General features: G+C 39.9%; 1 protein-coding gene and 1 non-coding gene across 51 annotated transcripts in view; both read left to right on the plus strand.

Moving 5' to 3' along the window:
- Positions 1–22,015, plus strand: part of CCDC158 (coiled-coil domain containing 158) — a 91,656-nt gene that overhangs the window by 31,302 nt on the left and 38,339 nt on the right. For 26 of the 50 annotated variants that reach the window (XR_011538653.1, XR_011538661.1, XR_011538654.1 and 23 more), the window contains 8 exons: positions 1,578–1,775; positions 2,942–3,424; positions 10,356–10,545; positions 13,107–13,259; positions 15,244–15,356; positions 17,624–17,782; positions 18,956–19,048; positions 19,841–19,966. Coding sequence is in view for 39 of the 50 variants with exons in the window: in XM_070614596.1 (XP_070470697.1) it covers positions 1,578–1,775; positions 2,942–3,424; positions 10,356–10,545; positions 13,107–13,259; positions 15,244–15,356; positions 17,624–17,782; positions 18,956–19,048; positions 19,841–19,966 (1,515 nt within the window). In the remaining 11 variants the exon portion in view is untranslated. The remainder of the gene's footprint in view (positions 1–1,577; positions 1,776–2,941; positions 3,425–10,355; positions 10,546–13,106; positions 13,260–15,243; positions 15,357–17,623; positions 17,783–18,955; positions 19,049–19,840; positions 19,967–22,015) is intronic. The other 24 variants (XR_011538663.1, XR_011538656.1, XR_011538662.1 and 21 more) reach the window with 2 other exon arrangements.
- Positions 13,914–14,020, plus strand: LOC139082690 (U6 spliceosomal RNA). The gene has a single exon (XR_011538899.1). It is a non-coding gene; the product is annotated as a U6 spliceosomal RNA (small nuclear RNA).

The raw sequence follows: 22,015 nt of genomic DNA on the forward strand, positions 1-22,015 counted from the left end.
TACTATCTAGGTTTGTGTAAGTGCACTCTGTGATGTTTGCACCACGACGAAATCACCTAATGATACGTTTCTCAGAATGTATCCCCGTTATTAAGCAACATATGAGTGTATTTGGAAAATTTGAATGGAAGTTTAGGTAAAAATTTTTTCAGAAAGAAAGAAAATGGGATTCTGATAATAGTGAACCATCTCTGCCCTCTGTTAGAGGTACCAGAGGCTGAGAAATTTAGGAAAGGAAATGTTTGGTACCCTTTTGTGTGCTATCAGTGGTACAGTGGAATAAATTTCTCTGTTACTACCAGACCCCATTCTAGGGTATAGCTCTCTGTGCTGGTAAAGCCGTCCTTCACAGGCTCGACAAGGGACTTGATGAGCATGTGCGAAAGGTAGAGCTGGCAACTGTGTGTAAGAAGCTCCAGACCTTGGGATAATCCTTCATTTCTTTCCCTCCTGTTGTGTGTTTCCCAGTGTCCTCATATCTGATTTGAAAATCTTGGAGATTAAATGTCTTACAGGTCCTCACCCGTCCCCTCCTTTTCATTCTTACCACCACTGCCCCTTTGTCCTAGCCCATGAGTACACCTGGAAAATGACAATGTCTCCATACTAGGGTCCCTAATTCCAGTTTCTGCCCTCTTCAATCCAGTCTGTAAAGTGCAGCCATATTCATCTTTCTAAAATATAACTCTGATTGTGTCACTCTTCAACTCAGAAATTACCTTACCCATAAAGTCAGACTCCCTGCCATTCAAGACTGTTCACTATCCGGCCCCAGCTTACCTTTCTAGCCCTTTCTGTGTCTCCATACCCAGTGCTCCAAGCAAACCACACATGCCCCTTTCCAGTCCGTTCTTCCGAATCTCTGCATCTCCACGCTGTTCTCATGGCCCAGCACAGATGCCTTATTGAAGCATTTTGATCTCCTTAGTGATTTCTCTCTGCTGTTCCTTAGCTCTGTTTCTTTAATGAAGAACCACTTCCAGTTATTTGTGTCTGTGTCTTGTCTTTGTCTTCGGGTGATAAGTCGTTTAAAGATCTCTGTGTCTTTGTTTCTCTTTTGAGTTTTTGCTAACAGTAAACACTCACTGTGTATTTTTTAGTGACTGAAGAGGGAGATAATTCTATTCACAGCCCAACACTACTCCAATCCCAGTACCAGACACTATTCTGCCATTTCTGAAGCAGTAAACCAATTACTATTGCTATTCCTTCGAGCTTTTGAGCATTTCTTTATTACAGGAGCACACTTGATGTAAACATAATGCCTTTGTTAGAAAATTTAAAACCTAAAAACAGGAGGACTTTTAAAATCTACTGTATTTTCCTTTTCATTATATGTTATTTTGGGTTTAGTTCATTGAGATTTACTTATAATGCTAGAAATTACAACTAAGCAAAATATTAACTTATTTTTCTAGGAAGTATTTGTTCTTAAGCAAGCCATTAAAAGGGAATCAGATTCCAAAATCAAAGGCTTCTCAAGTCACATAAAAACTCCAAAGATAATAAAAGGAAAATAAGAGTTTTATTTTAATTATTTAATACTAGGGGGGAAAAGCATTCCTCACTTCTTGTAGGCTGATCTACATAAAAGAGAGAAGGAGCTGAGTCTGGAGAAGGAGCAGAATAAGCGCCTGTGGGACCGGGACACTGGCAACAGCATCACCATCGACCACCTGCGGCGGGAGCTCGACGACAGGAACATGGAGGTGCAGCGCCTGGAAGCGCTCCTCAAGGCCTTGAAGAGCGAGTGTCAGGGCCAGATGGAGCGGCAGGTCAGGCAGGGCACGGCATGGCTTCTGCAAGTGGTCTCTTCTGGGGGAACAATGTATTTCATGTCACTGGAAGAGGGTTTTTTTTCTTGAACATGTATAGGCCTAAAATAGCTCTAAAGTAGAGCTATGGATTCTATGAACAAGATAGAAAAACCTGTTATTCATTTCTATATTTTTGACAACGTGTTAAATTAAGAATGTTAAGCTTTGTCTCATTTTTATAGGTTGTTGAGTAATGAGACTCCCATCCAATTACCTGTTCTTTTTCACCTAGAAATTGGTGACCTAATAATTATTTCAGAAGAGCATCAAACTGTAGGGAGAGCTGAGGAACAGCAAGGTTGAAAGTTTCCAACAATTTTGTTTTGTTTTGTTTCTGTTTTTCCCCCAAAAGAGACTTTCCCCTCCTTTTCCCGCAAACTGCTTGAGACTGCTATATACACAGGCTGCGGCCACTCCAATTCAGTGCACCACTAGTGAAATGTGGAATGCTTTAGTAACAGCAGTGTACCTTCAGTACTGGAGGGACATGGTTCCACTGCCAGTTATTGCCGCAGAGACTAAAAGGTGTCCCACAAGAGTAAGCTTCCCAGATGTGAAAGCAAACCAAAGGGACCAGTCTTGGCTTAGACCCAGGCAAAGGCAGTTTCCTATCCTCTGGCTCATGCTGGACAGGAAGAAAGGTGAAAGGAGCCACTGGAGGTTAGGATCTTACTCTTTTCCAAACAAGGACCAGAGAATGTGAATGTGTGTTGAATAAAAGCCATTATTCACTTTTCCCTCAGAGGTAGAATTAAGGGGCAGGTTGGAGAGAAATAGAAAGGACAGTTACCTGCAGTCCTATCACACTTTGCCCTAGTGCCAGTGTTATCCTAATTTAAACTGGCACTGAGAACATCCTCAGAGGAATCTTTCCAAGCTCCCCACCCCAGAAAGCCATTCTGGAGGAGCATTATTATTTAGTTAAGGTCTCTCCACCTGAGTCCGATGAACACTTGTTGGCATGTGGTCTACATGGCGTTATGGCATCAAATTGATTTGAGTTAGTCTAAGTAGATATTATCCGATTCATGATTTCATGTTTTTGAGCTGACTTGTTATATCTCTTGGGATTACCTCTACTTATCTGCCAAAATCCATAAAATTCTCTTTTCTTTAACAATCAGATGGCAGCAATTCAGGGAAAGAATGAAAGTCTAGAAAAAGTGTCTTCCTTGACTGCTCAGCTTGAATCCACCAAAGAGATGCTCCGCAAAGTAGTAGAAGAGTTGACAGCCAAGAAAATGACCCTGGAGAGCTCAGAGAGGACTGTATCGGACCTGACAGCTTCCCTCCAGGAAAAGGAGAGAGCCATCGAGGCTACCAACGCGGAGATCACGAAGCTGCGCTCCCGGGTGGACTTGAAACTGCAGGAGCTGCAGCACTTGAAAAACGAAGGGGATCACCTCAGAAACGTGCAGACAGAATGCGAGGCCCTCAAGCTGCAGATGGCAGAAAAGGACAAGGTGATCGAGATTTTGCGACAACAGATTGAAAACATGACACAGTTGGTGGGCCAGCATGGAAGAACGGCTGGCGCGATGCAAGTAGAAAAAGCTCAGCTTGAGAAGGAGATTAATGATAGGAGACTGGAACTACAGGAATTCAAGGTCTGTGGAGTTTTTTGGTGGTTTAGCTTTTGAAATATCTTTTTCCCTGTTATTAAATATGACCTAATTGACTGAAAAGTGGTTCTGTAAAGAGGATCTGTGCACACTGACATTGTTTGAAAGTATTTGTGTCTATGTGCTTATGTCTGTTTTGTGAGAAATGATCCATACTTTTATTAGATTCCAAAAGATTCTTTATTAGATTCCAAAATACTGGGGCCGGCTCTGTGGCCGAGTGGTTAAGTTTGTGCGCTCTGCTGTGGTGGCCCAGGGTTTGGATCCTGGGCGTGGGCATGGCACTGCTCGTCAGGCCACGTTGAGGCGGCATCCCACATCCCACAACTAGAAGGACCTGCAACTAAGATATACAACTGTGTACGGGGGGTTTGGGGGAGATAAAGCAGGAAAAAAAAAGAAAGGGATTCCAAAATACTCATACAACTGGCCCCGGAGCACAGGGGTTAAGTTCGCACATTCCGCTTTGGAGGCCCGGGGTTACCTGGTTCGGATCCTGGGTGCGGACATGGCACCACTTGACAAACCATGCTGTGGCAGGTGTCCCACATAGAAAGTAGTGGAAGATGAGCATGGATGTTAGCTCAGAGCCAGTCTTCCTCAGCAAAAAGAGGAGGATTGGCAGCAGATGTTAGTTTAGGGCAAATCTTCCTCAAAACAACAACAAAACACCCGTACAAAAGAGAAGTTTGATAATCTGACTTCTTTGTGGAGCCTTTCCTGATCCCACAGTTTGGAGTATTTTCTCCCTCCTCAGATAGACCTAAATTTGAACCCCATCTCTCAGCGCTCAGTAACTGTAAAACACTGGACCGTTTGCTGAATCTTGGCTTCTAGATCTGTAAAACAAAACGAAACCAAAAAACAAACAAAAGGAAAAACCTGCAGCAACCTTTTTGGGTTACTTGAGGCTTAAATGAGAAAATATATATGAAGGACTTGGCCTAGATCCTGGCCTGTAGAAGATGTTTAGAAAATATTAGTCCCCTTCCCCTGCTCCATTCTCTGTCTGAAGCTTTTCGCCCTTTATTTGCACCTACTGTAACCTGGATCACATTCTATGTTGCACTGTGTGTGTGTTTATAGCAGTGTCTCCTCTTCCTTATAAGACTGCAGACTTCTCCAGCAGGGGACACATCTTAGTCATGTTTGTCCCCCTGTCCCCTGGCTTTATGCCTTGCACCCAGCAGGTGCTCAGTAAATATTTATCACAATTAAAAACGATTGAATGAATTTTTTGAAAATTTTATTTCCAGGCCAGCCCCAGTGGCCTAGTCATTCAGTTTGGTGCAGTCTGCTTCTGTAGCCCAGGTTCAGTTCCCGTGTGTGGACCTATACCACTCGTTCGGGCCACGCTGTGGTGGCAGCTCACATACAAAATAGAGGAAGATTGGCAACAGATGTTAGCTCAGGGCAAATCTTCCTCAGGGAAAAAAAAAGATTTCTTAAGCTTTATGTCACCTGTATCTCTGACTTGGTAACTGATAGGAGACAAATCATATACAATTAATTTGTTTCTTTCAGTGTTACTGAGATATGATGGACGTACAGCACTGTATAAGTTTAAGGTATACAGCCTAGTGACTTGACTTACATGTGTTGTGCAGTGATTACCACAATAAGTTTGGTTAACATCCATCATCTCATATACCAAAAAAAAGGTTTTTTTCCTGTGATGAGAATTTTTAAGATCTCCTGTCTTAGCAACTTTCAAATATACCATACAGCAGTGTTAGCTATAGTCACCATGCTGTATGCTACATCCCCAATTCTTATTTATCTTATAACTAGAAATTCATACCTTTTGATCACCTTCTTCTGATTCCCCCTCCATCCCCTGCCTCCAGTAACCACAGTTCTCACATAAACTTTAGATGGCTGCGTTTCCTCATTCTAAAAATAGGGCCAACAATAGATTATTATCTATCTTATGGAGATATGCAAATTCATTACATAACAAACTAGAATTTTCTAGTGCATAAGGTTTTACTTGATTATCTCATAAGAATTTTTTTTAGTGGCCAGTCTCACCGTGAAAGAGACTTTCGAAGGCTTCTCAATGGCCGTCCCTTACAATGAAAACTTTAGAATAAGTTTGCAGAACGTTATTAGAGGAGAAGAGATGATTGTTTCACCTTCTTGTTAAAGAAAAGCAGTAGATTTCTGGTATTACTGAATACAAATGGAAGAACCTTATTAAGTCTTATACTCTAAAAATTAAATCCGTTTAATCCTTACAAAAACCTTATGAGGTAGGTACATTATTATCCCTTTTTACAGATGAGGAAATTGAGACACAGAGACATTAAATCACTTGCCTGAAGCCACACTGCCTTGGGTTTGCTCCTAGGTGGTAAATGAGTAAATGTTATGAGGCAGTGTTTCCGGTCACCTGAAAACCGGAGGTTCTCACTCACCTGGACTGAAAACAAGAATCACCTGGAGGCCTTGTTAAAACAGACTGCTGGGCCCCACCCCAGAGTTTCTGATTCAGTACATCTAGGATGGGGCCTGAGACTCAGTGCTTGTAAACAAACTTCCATTTGATGCTGGTCTAGAGAGCGCATGTCAAGTTTTAATATTAGAGAACACCAGAGCAGTGTGGATTTACTGTGACTAGAGTGGCCAATGGAGACTTCATAGAGAAGTGGGAACTTGAAATGGGTTAAAACCAGGCAAAGAGGAGGAAGGAAGGCATTCCTAGCAGAGAAGCTCAATCTATACTTTATCCTGGAGATAGTGTGGGAGCCATTAAAGGTTTTGGGTAGAGAGGAGGAGGTGACATGGAAAAGGCAATATTGGGGGTAGGCAAATCTGGCGAAGTTTGGATAAAGAATGTAAAGATAGATGGGAGAGGGCAGAAACTAATTTTCAATTCCCAAATATAGAGCTGAAGCAGCTCCAGGAAAATATTTCCTAGATGAGAAGAGGTTCACACAGAAACAAGGAAAATTTGTTAAAAACTCATTATTATCATTAATATATTATAACAGCTTTGATGCCACAGCCACTTCCCTCCACAATCCAGTGAGGAAGAAAGGAGGGGAATCCTAACCCTAGAAGGTATGGTTTCTCTTGTCTCTTCAGGCTGAGTCCTGCAACACTGACAGCAGAGAAGCAGGGTGAGCTTTCTCCCAATAACTGCAGGTCCTCAAAGCTGGATCCTTTCTTTTCTTTCTTTTTCTTTCGCTGAGAATGATTAGCCCAGAGCTAACATCTGTGCCAATCTTCCTCCACTTCTTATATGAGGGTCACTGCCACAGCATGGCTGACGAGTGGTGTAGGTCTGCGCCTGGGATGCGAAGCCGTGAACCTGGGCCGCTGAACTGGAACATGCAGAACTTAACCACTACTCCACAGGGCTGGCCCCCAGGATCCTTTCTTAGACGGCTAAGAAAGGACTGAATGTCCATCATCTGGTCCCACAGATGGGACAGGAGTAGCACATGCGCAGTACATGTTGTGGTGCCTCAGTCTGTTCCAGGGAAGGCCCTCCCCTTCCCTCACCTCTCGAGGCCAGCTGGATCTAGTGTGGCAGTTAATTACCAGGAACGGCTAGGCAAGCAGGCATCAGGTGGCCTTGTTAGGGCCTTTACTGCCCAAGCCCATCACAGGTGGGCAGTGAGACAAGCCTGCTCCTCTCAACTGGTCCTTTGTGAACAACTAAAAGCTTATTATGTGTTTACATTTCAAGTATATCATTGGCCTGTACATTTAAACTGCCATTATATAGTCAAACTGCATTAGCTAGTATTATATTTAAGGCCAACAGGCCTTAATTTGGAGGGACAGTTTGATGACCAAAGAAGTAAGTTTCTTGGGCTGGCCCCATGGCCTAGTTGTTAAGTTCAGCGTGCTCCGCTTCAGTAGCCCAAGTTCACCTCCCAGGAACAGACCTACACCACTCGTCAGTGGCCATCCTGTGGCAGCGTCTCACTGGCACAGATGTTAGCTCAGAGCTAATCTTCCTCAACAACAACAACAACAAGTAAGTTTCTTTTCAAATGGCATTTGCTTGGAAGGAACTAGGCCAGATCTGTCCGCTAGAAATACAATGTGAGCCACATATCTTTAAACTCTCTAGTAGGCGCATAAAAAGAAACAGGTGAAATTAATAACATATTCTGTTTAACTCAACATATCCAAAATATGGTGATATTTTTATATCACAATCAACATAACAAATTGAGATATGTTACATTCTTTGGTTATATAAAGTTTTTGAAATCTGGTGTCTTTTACACTTAGAGCACATCTCCACCTAGATTAGCCACATTTCAAGTGCTCAGTAGTCACATGTGGCTGGTAGTTTTGTGTTAGACAGTGCAGACCTCGGTCCTGGGAAGAGAAGTTCAGCCTGGGAAGCCTTACCAACTCAAATAGAGGCGATTGTAGGAACCCACGTGAGAGGTGATGGTAATCAAATTGGAAGCTGGGAAGGATTTGGTGAACAGGTGATGAGATGGGGGGAGAGGAGGACATAGGAGACTTTGAAGTGTCAAACTGAAGTATCTGAGAGACTTGGAATATGCTTGCACCCCTAGCAGAAGAATTAGGAAGAAGTCAAGAGGAAAAGCCCTCTATGAGGAAGGAATAGGAGTGGTTTGGTCAGAGTTTGCAGAAGCATACCAAGCTTGGAATTTCTGACAGTTAGTTGGAGATGCAAAATTAGAGTTTCCATATTCATATTCCCTGCTAAATTCAAAGGACCAGATCCAGCCACCACCATGCTCACTTGCTCTCGCAGTTGCCTTCTCATTGGTCTCCCTGCTTCCACTCCTACCTCCACCCCCACCCCTGTTTATGCTTCACACAGGAGCCAGAATTTATTTTTAAAACATTATATCACTCCTATGCTCAAAACTGTCCAGTGGCTTCTTATCTCGCTCAGAAGGAACTCTCACATCCTTACAATTGCCTCTGTGGCCAACCTTGCCCATGGCTCCCAGTCTGACTTCATCTCCCACTACTTCCCCCAGACCCACTCCACTCCAGTGTAGAGGAGAAATCCCTTTCCCTCTATCCTAAATTCTCAGTTGGGGCCCCGGAACCAAGACAGATTAACAGGAGAAAAACAAACTGTAAGTCTTATTAACATGCATGTCTCATATACACATGAGAGAAACCCAGAGAAATGAGTAACTCGGGGAGGTAGCTTAGAATTCAGGCTTAAGTACCATCGTTAGCTAAAACAAAGAAGAGGATGGGGAGGCAAGTCATAGGAAATTGAGCAGGAACACTGTGGTGTACAAATCTCTTATGCAGCTTTAAGTCGGTACCTTCTCCTTTGATAAGATTCTCTGATGATTTAGAATCATCCTTCTCTTCTGGTTCAAAGAGGGAGAGAGACATCCTTACAAATGGAGATTTCCTTTATAAGTGTAAATTTCTCTTACAGGGTAACTCCTACTCTGTTTTCAGAGCTTCTCCCATGTCTGCTGTTTCTCAAAATAATCAACTCAAAATAATCCTTATACCAAAGAGGCATATTTGGGGGTGGCATGTTCTGGTTTCCTCCACCAGCCGTTCTGATGGCTTTACTGTTCCTTGAACACATTACCTGTGCCTGGAGCTGTCCCCTAGCCTGCCATATGGCTTGCTCCTTCACCTCTTTGAGGTTTCTGATCATCAGAGACACCTTTCCTGACCAACTGTGTCAGGGTCCCCAAGACCACTCCAAGGTTCAGGTGTTTACTACAAGGACTCACAGGACTCAGCATATAGTCATGCACATGAATACTCTGTATTACAAGAAAGGATTTAAGACAAAATCAGCAAAGGGAGAAGGCGCGTGGAAGAAACCAGGCGCAGTTCCGTCAGTCCTCTCCTGCAGTCGAGCAGGATGTGCTTAATTCCCCCCAGCAATGTGTTTTGACAACATGCATCAAATGTTGCCAACCAGGGAAGTTTATTAGAGATTCAGTACCAGGGTATTTATATTGGGGGGTGGTCCCATAGGCACCCATTGCCTGGCGGGTGAATACAGTCTTCCAGAAGGAAAGCAGGTGTTCAGCATAAGTCATTTTGTTTGCAGAAATGGTTAGGCACAGTGAGCCACTCTTACTAGTTAGAGTGGTGGGAACCTTCCCCAAATCTAAGTTCCCAGGCACCAGCCGAGGTCCACCTGGTTAGCTGGCTTTAATAAGGAAGACAGTCAGGCTGTCTTCTATGTACACTTGCCCTCCGGATCTGCAGGTTCTGCATCCATGGATTGAACCAACCGTGGATCTTGTACTATGTTTACCCATCCCCCATGATACTGAGAGACAGCTGTACCAACGTATCTTGAGTAGCAGCCTTTCCCCTGCATTCGTTCTCTACCCCCTCACCTTTTTACTTCTTTTTTTGTCACTTATCATTACCTGACTATTAAATATTTGTTATTGTCTGTCTCCTCTCTCTAGAGTGTAAGCCCCGTGAGGACAAGGACATTATTTGTTTTCTGCTATGTGTGGCCAGGACAGGGTAAGGCGAGTGAGGCCTATGGTGTGAAACTTAGGGAGGCGCACTCAACTGGGGCCTCACCTGCTCACCCTAGTCCCTGCCCTGCTCCGCTACCCCAACGTGTAAAATAGTGCCTGGCACAAAGGAGGTGCTCCCTACATCTTTTTCTGAATGAATGAATGAATGTGTGGAATAGAATTAATGAAGGGTTGTGGCAAGTGATACTGGGAGTTGATGTCTAAGGTTAAGAGAAAGGTCAAATATTCCTTTTGTTTTTCCACTTACTATTGAAGCTTTCTAATAAAATACAAAAAATTTAATATCCTGGGAAATAGTGAAAAGATATTAAATATAGATAGTGTACTAATATGATACCTATAACTGTAAATGTACATGTTTTTTATTCCTTACTGTAGCCTTGGTATTTTCCCCTTGTATATCCCTTGCATATTGTATATATTTGTATATTTAGATTTTAAAAGATAAAAAAGATGCAAAGATACGAGAGCTCGAGGCCAGAGTGAGTGACCTGGAGCTGGAAAAGGTGAAGCTGGTGAATGCAGGCTCTGAGCGGCTCCGTGCAGTGAAGGACATCAAACAAGAGAGAGATCAATTATTAAATGAGGTGAAAACTTGTAGGAATGAGTTAAACAGTCTGACAGGTATGTTACTTCAGTTCAAATTCTGCTAAAAAATAGGAGAGCTATCAGTGAAGTCCAGTGTGGGCACTAGGACTTTTGCAAAAGATTGTTCCTCGTCCCACATTACAAATGTGGATAATTATGCTGCCCCAGTGGAGCATTTCATCGCCTGAAATCCTGATACTTCTCCTTGAAGAGCTTCCATGTCTTGCACTTATTAACCGTTAACTTTAGTCAGTCCTCAGGGTTCATGAAATTCTGTACTGTGTTTCCAAGAGAAGTATGAGAGAAGTCCTTGAGTCCTTTGAATCAAATAGCTTTGTTAGAGGTTTGATAATGAAGCAACACGTGCAAGCAGACTTATGCAAATTTATTTTTATTGAGGTTATGATAGTTTACAACCTTGTGAAATTTCAGTTGTTCACTGTCACTTGTCAGTCATATTATAGGTGCACCACTTCACCCTTTGTGCCCATCCCCCACCCCCCTTTCCCCTGGTAACCACTAATCTGGTCTCTTTGTCCACGTGTTTGTTTATCTTCCACATTTGAGTGGAATCATACAGAGTTTGTCTTTCTCTATCTGGTTCCTGTTGCTTAACATAATACCCTCAAGGTCTATCCATGTTGTTGTGAGTGGGACAATTTTATCCTTTTTTGTGACTGAGTAGTATTTCATTGTGTGTATGTATGTGTAGATATATAGATATATATATATCTATATATATACAGCATATCTTCTTTATCCAGTCATCAGACGATGGGCACTTAGGTTGCTTCCACGTCTTGGCTGTTGTGAATATTGCTGCAGTGAACATAGGGGTGCATGAATCTCTGAATTGCTGATTTCAAGTTCTTTGGATAGATACCCAGTAGTGGGATGGCTGGGTCATATGGTATTTCTATTTTTAATTTTTTGGGACTCTCCATACTGTTTTCCATAGTGGCTGCACCAGTTTGCATTCCCACCAGCGGTGTATGAGGGTTCCTTTTTCTCCACAACCTCTCCAACATTTGTTATTTTTTTGTCTTGGTTATTTTAGCCATTCTAACGGGTATAGGGTGATATCTTAGTGTGGTTTTGATTTATGCAGATTTTTTGAAAGGAAAAATCCAAGGCCCTAAATTTAAAAATGAAACACTTTTGGTTCATGATTAGTATGATACAGATATCATTTACTTCACACACAAACACATACAGAGTCAATGATGCCTGGGCACATACTATGCTAGATACTGAGATAGGCCCTAGAAACACAACAGTGAGGCTCCCGGCTAGTTGGGAGCCAGTGCTATAGAACAGGTTACAGTACAGTGGGTGAGGCACAGTGGACGTGTGCTGGGTGAAGATGTTGGAGAGAGTAGAGAATCAGCATCCCTTAGGAGGTGACATCTGTACTAGGTTTGAAGGAGGAAAAGGAATTCGACAAGTGAAAAGAGGTGAAAGGGCAATCCAGGCAGAGAACATTATGGGCAAAAGCATGAAGGCATAGAATAACGTACTGTGATCTCAGAAGTATTTGTTGGAGTAAAAGTACAAAGGAATGAGGACTAAGAAATGAGGCAGAATAGATAGGCAAAGCCAGACAATGTGGAGCCAACAAAAGATAGTAAGTAAGAGATTGTTGTCATCAAATTTACATTTTAGAAGCATGGTGTGAGCAGGTAAATAGAGAAAGGCAACACTAATAAGACAGAAGCCAACCAGTTAAGGAGGATTTTTCAGTGATCCAGGGAAAGATGATGAGAGCCTGAACTAAGGCAGTGACAGTGGGAATGAGAGGAGAGGAAAGAATTGAGAATATTCTTGGAGATTGAGTCAAAAGTACTTAGTGGTTGGAAGGGTTGTGTATGGGTTTCAGGTTTTAAGTTTGCGATACTGGTGGAGCAGTGATAACAACAGTTGAGAGAGAGAAACCAGAAGGAGGGATAGGCTTGAGGGCAGGAGGGTGAGATGTAGTCAGTATGAGGCAGGTTGTTTGGGTGACACTAGGACATCCACATGGAAATGTCTGCACAGACAGAGTTAGAGCTCAGCAAAGAGGTCTTGGCTGTTTGTTCCTGTTATGTGTGAATCTACCTATCATATATAAATATAAATTAAGTAGATAGTTGAATAAGTGTGTATGTGTGTGTGTATTCTTGTATACAAATGGTGAACGTGTGCCAGGTATTTTGATAGTTACTGGAGATAAAAAGATAAGACAGATGGCAGCTCCAGATTACTTACTGTGTCGTGGAGATTTTTGGACCTATAGATGGTGGTTAAATCTGTTGTGGTGGATATGATCATCTAAGAAGAAGGTTTAAGATGAAATAGATGTAGGCCAATTACACTGGCTGGGAAAAAGCAGTGAATAAGTGGGTAGAGGAGGAAGGTCCATCCAAGCAGATTAAAGATTAAAAGTCAGATCCCTGGAAATGGGTATGTACATCTAACTTGTGTAACAAATGACAGTTACGACAGTAAATGAAGTCTCTCCCAGCTCTCAAATTCTGTGATCATTGTTACAAATAAAATATACTTCACAGCAATGGGATAGAAAAAAGTAACCATCTATTACTGACTATCATGTTGTACAGAGGACTATGACGTCTTAAAAAGGAATTTTCGAAACAAGAGTGAGGAAATGGAAACTACTACGAATAAGCTGAAAATGCAATTAAAATCTGCACAGTCTGAACTAGAACAAACAAGGAATACATTAAAGTCAATGGAAGGATCTGATGGTCACGGTATGCCTTCTTAGATTTTTTCTTCTGTTTTTAATTCCATTGGTCTAGATTTATTAAAACACAAACCTAGATACATCCTCTGCCCCCTCTTCACAGTGCCGTATGGCCTGAGGGGTGTACGGCAATAGGTAGCAATGACGGGTGGAACATAGCAGTAGTTCTACTCAGGTTTTTGAAGGGAAGTTGCCATGTACTTAATTTAATCTCTAAAGCATTTGAATCTTTCTTTTCCTGTAGCTATTTCAATAATTTCTAACAGACTTGAATGTCTGTGAATGCCAATTAATTATTTTTAAGGAAGTGTTGATATAAATACAAGTTAGGGATAACTTTCGTTCAACCATTACTTTTTACCTGTTCATTATCTACATAAACTATGTATCTGTGGCTCATTGTCAGTTCCTGACTCCTTCTCTGTGATAAAAACAGGAAGGAGCCCTGGGAATGGATCTGCTAGGATGAGCACCTACTTAGACCTGCTCCCTTTTTATCTTGCTGCTTGAATTAATTCAGAGAGAGAAGATTATTTTCTGTTTCATATTATTCATATCATTGTTGATACAGCTATATTAGCTGACTATAAGAATAAATATCTAAGTAAAGGCTACATTTTTCTATTTCTCAATATTTTTTAATGTCAAAAGATTTATTTCTGTGCTCACTTCAGCAGCACATAAACCAAAGTTGGACCCATACAGAGAAGATTATCGTGGCCCCTGCACAAAGATAGCATGCAGATTCTTGAGGCATTCAGTATTTTGTGTGGTTCTCAGAGGTTCAGCTCTTTCTTTGCTGGTTAACTTAACCAAGAACATGGTGGGGTTTGGAGAGGTCACTCAAGAGGCCCATTTGGAATTGCCCCCCAACACCAGACAGTCCCTTCCTCACTGCCCTCCAGGCGTTCCACAACTGCCCCAGTCACATGACAATTATTAAATTAAGCAGGTAATCCTTTATTTGCATTTGAATGCTTATTTTCATTGATTAAAATCATCTTAATAAAAAGGATTTAAGAAAATTACCTTGGAAGTCCAATCATGATCTAATTAATAAGACCAGAATTCTTCAGAGTGGGACTTTTAATCTATTAAAAGTCTATTTTAATCAATGTACTGTGCCTGTATTAACCTTGTTTTTGACAGTTTAGTTAGAAACTGTATCTTCTTAGCAAAAAGTCAGACCTTTCATCCTCTCCAATGGTTTGTTTTTGAAGAATGGTACGTTTTCTGTTTCACCTCTAAGCTATAGCTGGACCTGACTCAAAGCAGTGGCATTTTCAAACCTCTTTCGTCAGCTGACTATAAGAAACAACATAAGGTCTCTCGCTTTGAATTTCCAAGCAAGGATGAGCTTTGTGTGTCTTTTCAGTGGCCTGCCGTGTATTAAGTATTCAGTGTCATCAGTTTTACTAAAATGATCACATATATGCTTGTGCTGCCAATTTGACTATTGAAACAGAAATGAGTTCCAAGCACATGACAATAACCATGAGAATGCAAATTGAATGGTTTGTGATATCACAGGAATCTTTTAAAAGATCACTAATAGTAGATTTCTTGTGTGGTATTTTAAATATGAGTTTCTAGAAAAAATATTTTAGTAAAAATGCTATGTACATTATTCATTATATAACTATATATTTTTATGTGTATATTTCCTGTGTGTAAGTGTGACTTTGATCAGTATTATTTATTACCATTGAAATATGGCAAATTACAGTGGTCAATGAAACTTAATTCCAGTAGCAAAGAAATCACAAAACATCATCATTTATATATATTTCTCAGCTCAAAAGTCTCTGAGTAATTGCTGAAAATTATTATATCCCAATATTGTAAAATATGAAGACTTTTTTCCATGATCACTTCCTTGAAACTGTCCAGGTGCCTTGGAGAATCTTACTTGTCACTTTCTCATAATAGTAGCCTCTCAAAATTTAGAAAATTTAAAAACTAAAGCACAGTTTACTTTCTTTTTTTCCCAGCTATGAAAGTGGCAATGGGGATGCAAAAGCAAATCACAGCTAAAAGAGGTCAAATAGATGCCCTTCAGAGCAAGATACAATTTTTGGAAGAGGCGATGACAAATGCAAATAAGGTGAGTCCCTGTCCTCGGAGTGGGGGAAGCCAACATGTTCACTCATTAATATACTTCATGACAGAAAGACATAGCAGAGATACAAACTACAGTGGAGAAAAGAAAAGAGGTTATTTCTGACTAAGAGAATGAGGAAAAGTTCCCGAAGGAACATTTGAACAGGATCTTGAAAGAGCTGGTATTTTAAATGCAGGAATTGGGCAAAAGGACGTTTATGGTGAAGACAGGGAACACAGTCAGTTCTTCTGTAACGCGACATAGACGTTCCTAAAATCACTGTGCTGTGCAAAATTATGCAGTAAAAACTACAGGGCTTATGAGAATCAGAGCACTGCACTAACAGATTTAATCAGTGACACCAAAAAAATAGGAACCTAATGAAAATGGTCACACAGTTTTATACATGTTAAATGGTTAAGAAATACATAAATACTATAGTAAAGATAGCCCTTTATCTTAAAAAAGACCTGAAGTTTGCTTGCGGGTGTGTGCGTCTAAGGGTTGCAGCTTGTGACTTATGAAGGGATAGAGGGTGGGTTTTCTGTAACACCAGATGTGCATGGGCGTGGCTCACAACACAAGGTAAACTGAGGTAGCTGATAGATAGTTGTTTGAAGACTGTGCATGTATGCTTTGTGTGTGTTCCTATACAGCTCTGTTTAGCTGGTGCGGTTTTCTGCATTGACCTAATATTTCTCATAAATGAAGCTGTGCATAAGTAAATGTGAAATTTGTGTTATGCTCAAATATTCCCTGATAATCACTTGGGAACAAATTTGCATTTTCAAAAGAAGAATGATAACTGAACTGACTGTAATGGAAGTGAGAAAGTAAAGAGCTTAAGTAGAAAATAATAAGTGCAACTAAAGTAATTGCTTCCCCTTACCCAAAGGAGCTGCTGAAATACTTTTTTAGAACAAGGCCAAATATTAACAATACGTATATGCGTTTGTGCACACCCCTAATCGTGTAGACTTACTTCCTCTTTTTTGTGCTTTCTCATTTTTTTCTCTCCTCCTTTTCTCTTACCTTAAATTTGTTTTTTTCTTCTTCTTCTTCCATTATTTACCTATCTGGAACCTACGCCATGTTTATCCTCATCCTGAGGGTGCTTAGGGCGTTAAGAGCTTGCTGCCTGCCATCCTCAGAGATTCCTGTCCCCCGAAGGAAGGCATTCATCAAAGCTCAATGACAGTGCATTCAAACAGAAAAGAGGCAGCTTGTAAAAGTAATCCCTCTTTCTCTCTGAAGCTTTTCTGCCTAACTAATCAGAAAAGGAAAAATTATTTGCATCCAAAATGTGTGTTATAGCAACAATACCTTCTACCTTATTTACATTAAAAATTTTCTCTATGAAAAAATATGTTATTTAAAAAAATATAGACCTCAATAAGTTGAGGTCTATATTTTAATTTGACTACTATGCATTTTTTTTGTATACCTATTCTATGATTTTTTTTTTTAAGATTTTATTTTTCCTTTTTTTCTCCCCAAAGCCCCCCAGTACCTAGTTGTATATTTTAGTTGCAGGTCCTTCTAGTTGTGGCATGTGGGATGCTGCCTCAGCGTGGCCTGACGAGTGGTGCCATGTCCACGCCCAGGATCCAAACCAGCGAAGCCCTGGGCTGTCGAAGCGGAGCGCGCAAACTTAACCACTCTGCCACGGGGCGGCCCCTCTATGATGTTTTTTAAAGGAGTGAACTACTTTTAATGAAGTTTTGTTGACTACCAAAGGCTCTCCTGGAGTGTATATCAGCAAGCTCATTCTTGTCACTGGGCTGTAAGTGACTTGAGGGCAGGAACAGTGTGTCCCATTTCTTTTTATGTTGGAGTATCTGCAGTAGACATTTGTGAAATGAATATTCAATCTTGAAACAAAATAGAAGCCCATAAAGCTTTCAAATAAATGCATCTTCTTTAAATCACTTCTGTCATTTTAAACAAATTTCAATAAAATTTGATGTATGATTACTCAGTCTCAATTCACTATTACACTCTTTTTTTATGACAACATAGTTATAACACATTTTGTAGGTTTCATCAAAGATTTATTATGCCTAGAAAGAAGTAATAATACTAGTAGCAATAAAAATGAGTACAAGGTAACATAATTTTAGCAGCTCCCAACTCCAACTCAGAAGCAATTAAATGGCATATGACTTAAACTGTAGTTCAGATCTTTATATAATAATAGTTTTATATTTCCGTCACATCTCAGCATCTACATCAGCATATTATTTCTGATATTTTCTTCTCTGTAATTGTAGGAAAAGCATTTTCTAAAAGAAGAGAAGAATAAATTAAGCCAGGAATTAAGTACTGTTGCAACAGAAAAAAACAAGATGGCCGGAGAACTAGAAGTCCTGAGATCTCAGGAACGCCGTTTGAAAGAAAAAGTGGTTAATATGGAAGTTGCTCTTGATAAGGTAGTTATTAACTAAATATATAAAGTAGTTAACTAAATAGTTATTAACTAAGTAGAATTGTTCTGAATGAAAGCTCCATGTTGATAGGAAGCAAATCTGTCAAATTGCATTGTATCCTAATCACCTCATACGAGGAAAAACTATATCCGATAGAGAAGGTTTTTTTTTTTTGTATGAGGAAGATTGTCTCTGAGCTAACATCTGTGCCAATCTTCCTCTATGTTATGTAGGATGTTGCTATAGCATGGCTTGACTAGCTGTGCTAGGTCTGCCCCCGGGATCCGAACCTTTGAACCCTGGGGCTGACCAAGCAGAGCGCATGAACTTAACCACTATGCCACTGGGCTGGGCCCCCAGAGAAAGCTCTTCTGAACTTTGAAAAATAGTCATAGTGCATACTTCTTTCAAAATTAGTTTTTTCAGGCTAACGTGGTCATAGGAGCAGTAAGATAGAAGATATAAGATGCTCCTGGTATCCTTAGTGGCCTGAATAATTAAAAACGTCACCAATCTAACTTACCCCCAAAGAATGACTTAAACGATAGGTAGAATACAGTCTGTCAATAATACCAATAAAATGGTAAAGTAAGGCTAATGTCTGTCACTTTGTGGGGTCCAGCAAGTGTCAGTAGAAAACAGAGCTTAAAGAATGAGAAGGATGAAGGACAGTATATTTGTCACTGTCACTTATTAGAAATAAATCTCTCTTCTGGTCACCTGAAAACTCTGGAAACCTAAAAATGTACCAAAAATAGTCCTTGATTCTTATCAGAGCCTTCATGGTTATATAAAATGATCTGTGATCCCACCTATGCCAACTCTGATCTTAAAACATAATATATTGACCCAATGAATTTCAGTTGTGGTTATTTTTATGTAAATGTTTTTACATTACTAAAGTTGTTTGCTCATTTCATCCTTAGTTTGTTCATTCTTTTGAGTGACCTCCACATACTAAATGCTGTATAGAGGTGGGGATACAGAGGATAAAGACATCACCTCCAATTGCTCTCAGTTTCCTGAATAGAACAGATAAATAAATGATAAATGTAATACAGTGTGCTAAGAGTGGGGGAGTTTCCTTGAAGAGATGGCAACTCTGCATTTATAGATTAATACAGTAAAATTGCATAAAGAATGAAGGATAAACCACGTGTGGTTGCTTGATTGTAGGCATCTTTGCAGTTTGCAGAATGTCAAGATATAATACAGCGTCAGGAACAAGAATCTGTGCGCCTAAAACTTCAACACACTTTGGATGTAAAAGTAAAGTCTTTTTTTCCATCATAAGTTGCAGTTTAAGCAAGAATAATGCCTTTGATATACTTCATGTACCTTAGATACATTCACGTGTACTTTTAACATTATCTAATGCTAGCAATTATGAAATCTGTACAAATGTTATTACATACTGTGCCTGTCCTTTCCATATGTAGTAACAAATTGCAGCACCGTGCTTTCTGTTAAGTTACTAATAAGGAGAAGAAACACAAAAGTCCCTGCCTTAGGGATTCTTGAGGGAAAGTTTTGCATACAGAAGGCAAAGTGCAAAGGCCCAAAGTGAGAGCGTGTTTGGTGAATAGCAAAAATGATGTAATCTGCGGGACATGTGTTCTTTAAAAATTGTACATTTTCCACTGAAGTGTATGTCTGTATTCCAGTGTATTTTAAAGTTGCAAACATACTTTCAAGTCTCAGTCCTGGAGACTTTACAGGCAAGAGCACTCTAGTTGCAGAGGCTCTTCCACAGTAGTGTGCCAGAACCAGCATGGAGTCTTTGGCAAAAGTTAGAGGCCAGTGTGGGAGCAAACCTTCCTAGGTGTGTTTTCACATCTGGATGCTTTGTCACTCGGGAATGTGAAGCCATCTTCCTGAGCACATGCTTAGTCTTCCAGGAGTAGCTTATACATCCAGGATCACCTTACTTAATACTTTGGTTTATAACCTTGTAAGTTCAACATATAACATTGAAATTATGGTTGTAAAAATAGATTTTGATTTCACAATTCTAATTGTAGATTGACAGTTATTTTGCTCACATGATATACTGTTTGCCAGGAACTTCAGGGCCCTGGATACACCTCAAATTCTTCTGTGAAACCGCGCCTCCTACAGTCGTCCTCTGCTGCCCGTTCTCATTCTAATGTACCGTCTTCCCAGTCTACAGCCAGCTTCCTGTCGCAGGTAAGTATCTAGGCTTATAATCCAGATGCAGATGACATGATATGTAAACACTTTTAAAGTAAGAAGAATTCTATTTAAAAAATATGTCTTTAGTTATGACATTTTCAATTACTAGATTTTAGATTTATACAGACAGATGGATGAAAACGTTTTCTTCACTGATGTTTTCTCTGGGAAAAACAGACATGAAATATTCAGTGAGATTGATTTTAACAGTAATTGTTAAAGTAAATTATTCAGTTGCCTTTTGTTCAATTTTTTCCCTCACAAGCCTTTCCAGATTACAAAGCAGATGTTCACATGGCTAAAATAAGCATCATTTCAAATGGCAAAGGCAAGTTAGTGGTGTGTTTAATACACTACCAAGATAAACATGATTTGCTGTATATTGTCTTTTCATGAACTTTATGTGAAACTTATGTGTAATAAAAAATTGTATTAACCTTAGAACATTTTTATTCCCTTTAGTTACAATGTTAGTGACTTTGGAAAATTTTTAGTCTAACTTTTCAGACTTTTAAAGCTCAGGAAAAAAATACGTGCGATGTAAAATTCACGCTTTGTCTCTTCTGAACATACATATGTTTATGGAACCACAAATCTCTTGCAACCAGTGTTCAGCTCCAGCTCTGAAGAAATGAGGCTTATTTCATAAATCATGCATGAAAATCAATTTCAGTAGTTAATGGTCCTATCATATGTATAGCAACAAGATCACCAGTGACCTACCAGTTATTCTGCCTGTGCCATTTAAAGGAAAAGTATGCACTGTGAAATGACTAAAAGTTGAAATGGACTCCTCTCACATGCTTACGATGTGTGCACTGATAAACAAGCTATCCCACAAGAAATAATAGAACATTCTATCAAACAATAGAATAATAATGTTAATATTAGAAGTTAAACGGTTCTGTCTAGAGACTGGAACTTGGAGGCGGGCAGAGAAAAGGCAGGAGACTGCTGCTTTTTGTTTTCAGTGTTATAAAGTCATTTTACCTTTAAAACCCTGGATATATTACGCCGATAAAAATTAAATTATACTCCCTCCTCAGAATAACCCCATGAACCAAACAACAAACAAACAAAACAACAGCAACAAGGAGAACTTGACCAGGTATCCTTGGGACTAAGATGTGTCTCTAAATACTTTGTGTGATCTTGGAAAATCAGTAAATATATCATGCCTTGCTCTTTTCATCTCTAATGAGGAGTCTGGACTAGGTAATCTCTAGGGTCATCTAGAAAGATCAACTCTGAAATTCAATGACTTTTCGTTACTCAAAAGCCAGCCTAGTGGGTTTTACCTTGCTCCTTAATACACAGACTCCACTTGATTATACAGAATCTCATCCATCACTATAAAACTACCCAGTCTTAAGTCTTTTAAATTAAATTTTTAAATTGCAATTCTAACAGCAGTAATGAACTATATTTTCTAAATAGACTGTCAAGTCCGCTTTATACAATTAATTTCTTCTCTTGAAAATGTTTATTATACGGGCTGGCCCCATGGCATAGTGGTTAAGTTCAGCACGCTCCAATTCGGTGGCCCGGGTTCATGGGTTCAGATCCTGGGTGTGGATCTACACCACAAGTCAGCCATGCTGTGGCAGTGTCCCACATACAAAGTAGAGGAAGACTGGCAACAAATGTTAGCTCAGGGTGAATCTTCCTCAGCAAAAAAAAGAAGAAAAAAAAAATGTTTATTATATAATTTTACACAGTTAAAAATACCATACATTCTTTGTTTTGTTCTCTGATATGTTTCAAGTACCTAGCACTGTGTTTAGCCTATAGTAGGTGTTCAACACATATCTATCTAATGGGTGAATGAATTCATTGTAAAACATTGTGTTCAGGTTTTCATTGTTTCTACTGGTAAGTAAGTTTTAAGTCTTATTGTTGCTCTTTTGGAGGTAATTTTTTTCTATGACAGCTCTTAAGATTTTTCTCTTTGTTTTGGTCATAGCAGTTTGACTGTGATGTGCCAAGAGGTAATCTTATTTGTATTTATCTTTCTTACGGTTCACTGATCTTTGTGGATGTGTG

This window comes from Equus przewalskii, chromosome 3, assembly GCF_037783145.1.
Source record: "Equus przewalskii isolate Varuska chromosome 3, EquPr2, whole genome shotgun sequence".
Classification (NCBI taxonomy): Eukaryota; Metazoa; Chordata; class Mammalia; order Perissodactyla; family Equidae; genus Equus; species Equus przewalskii.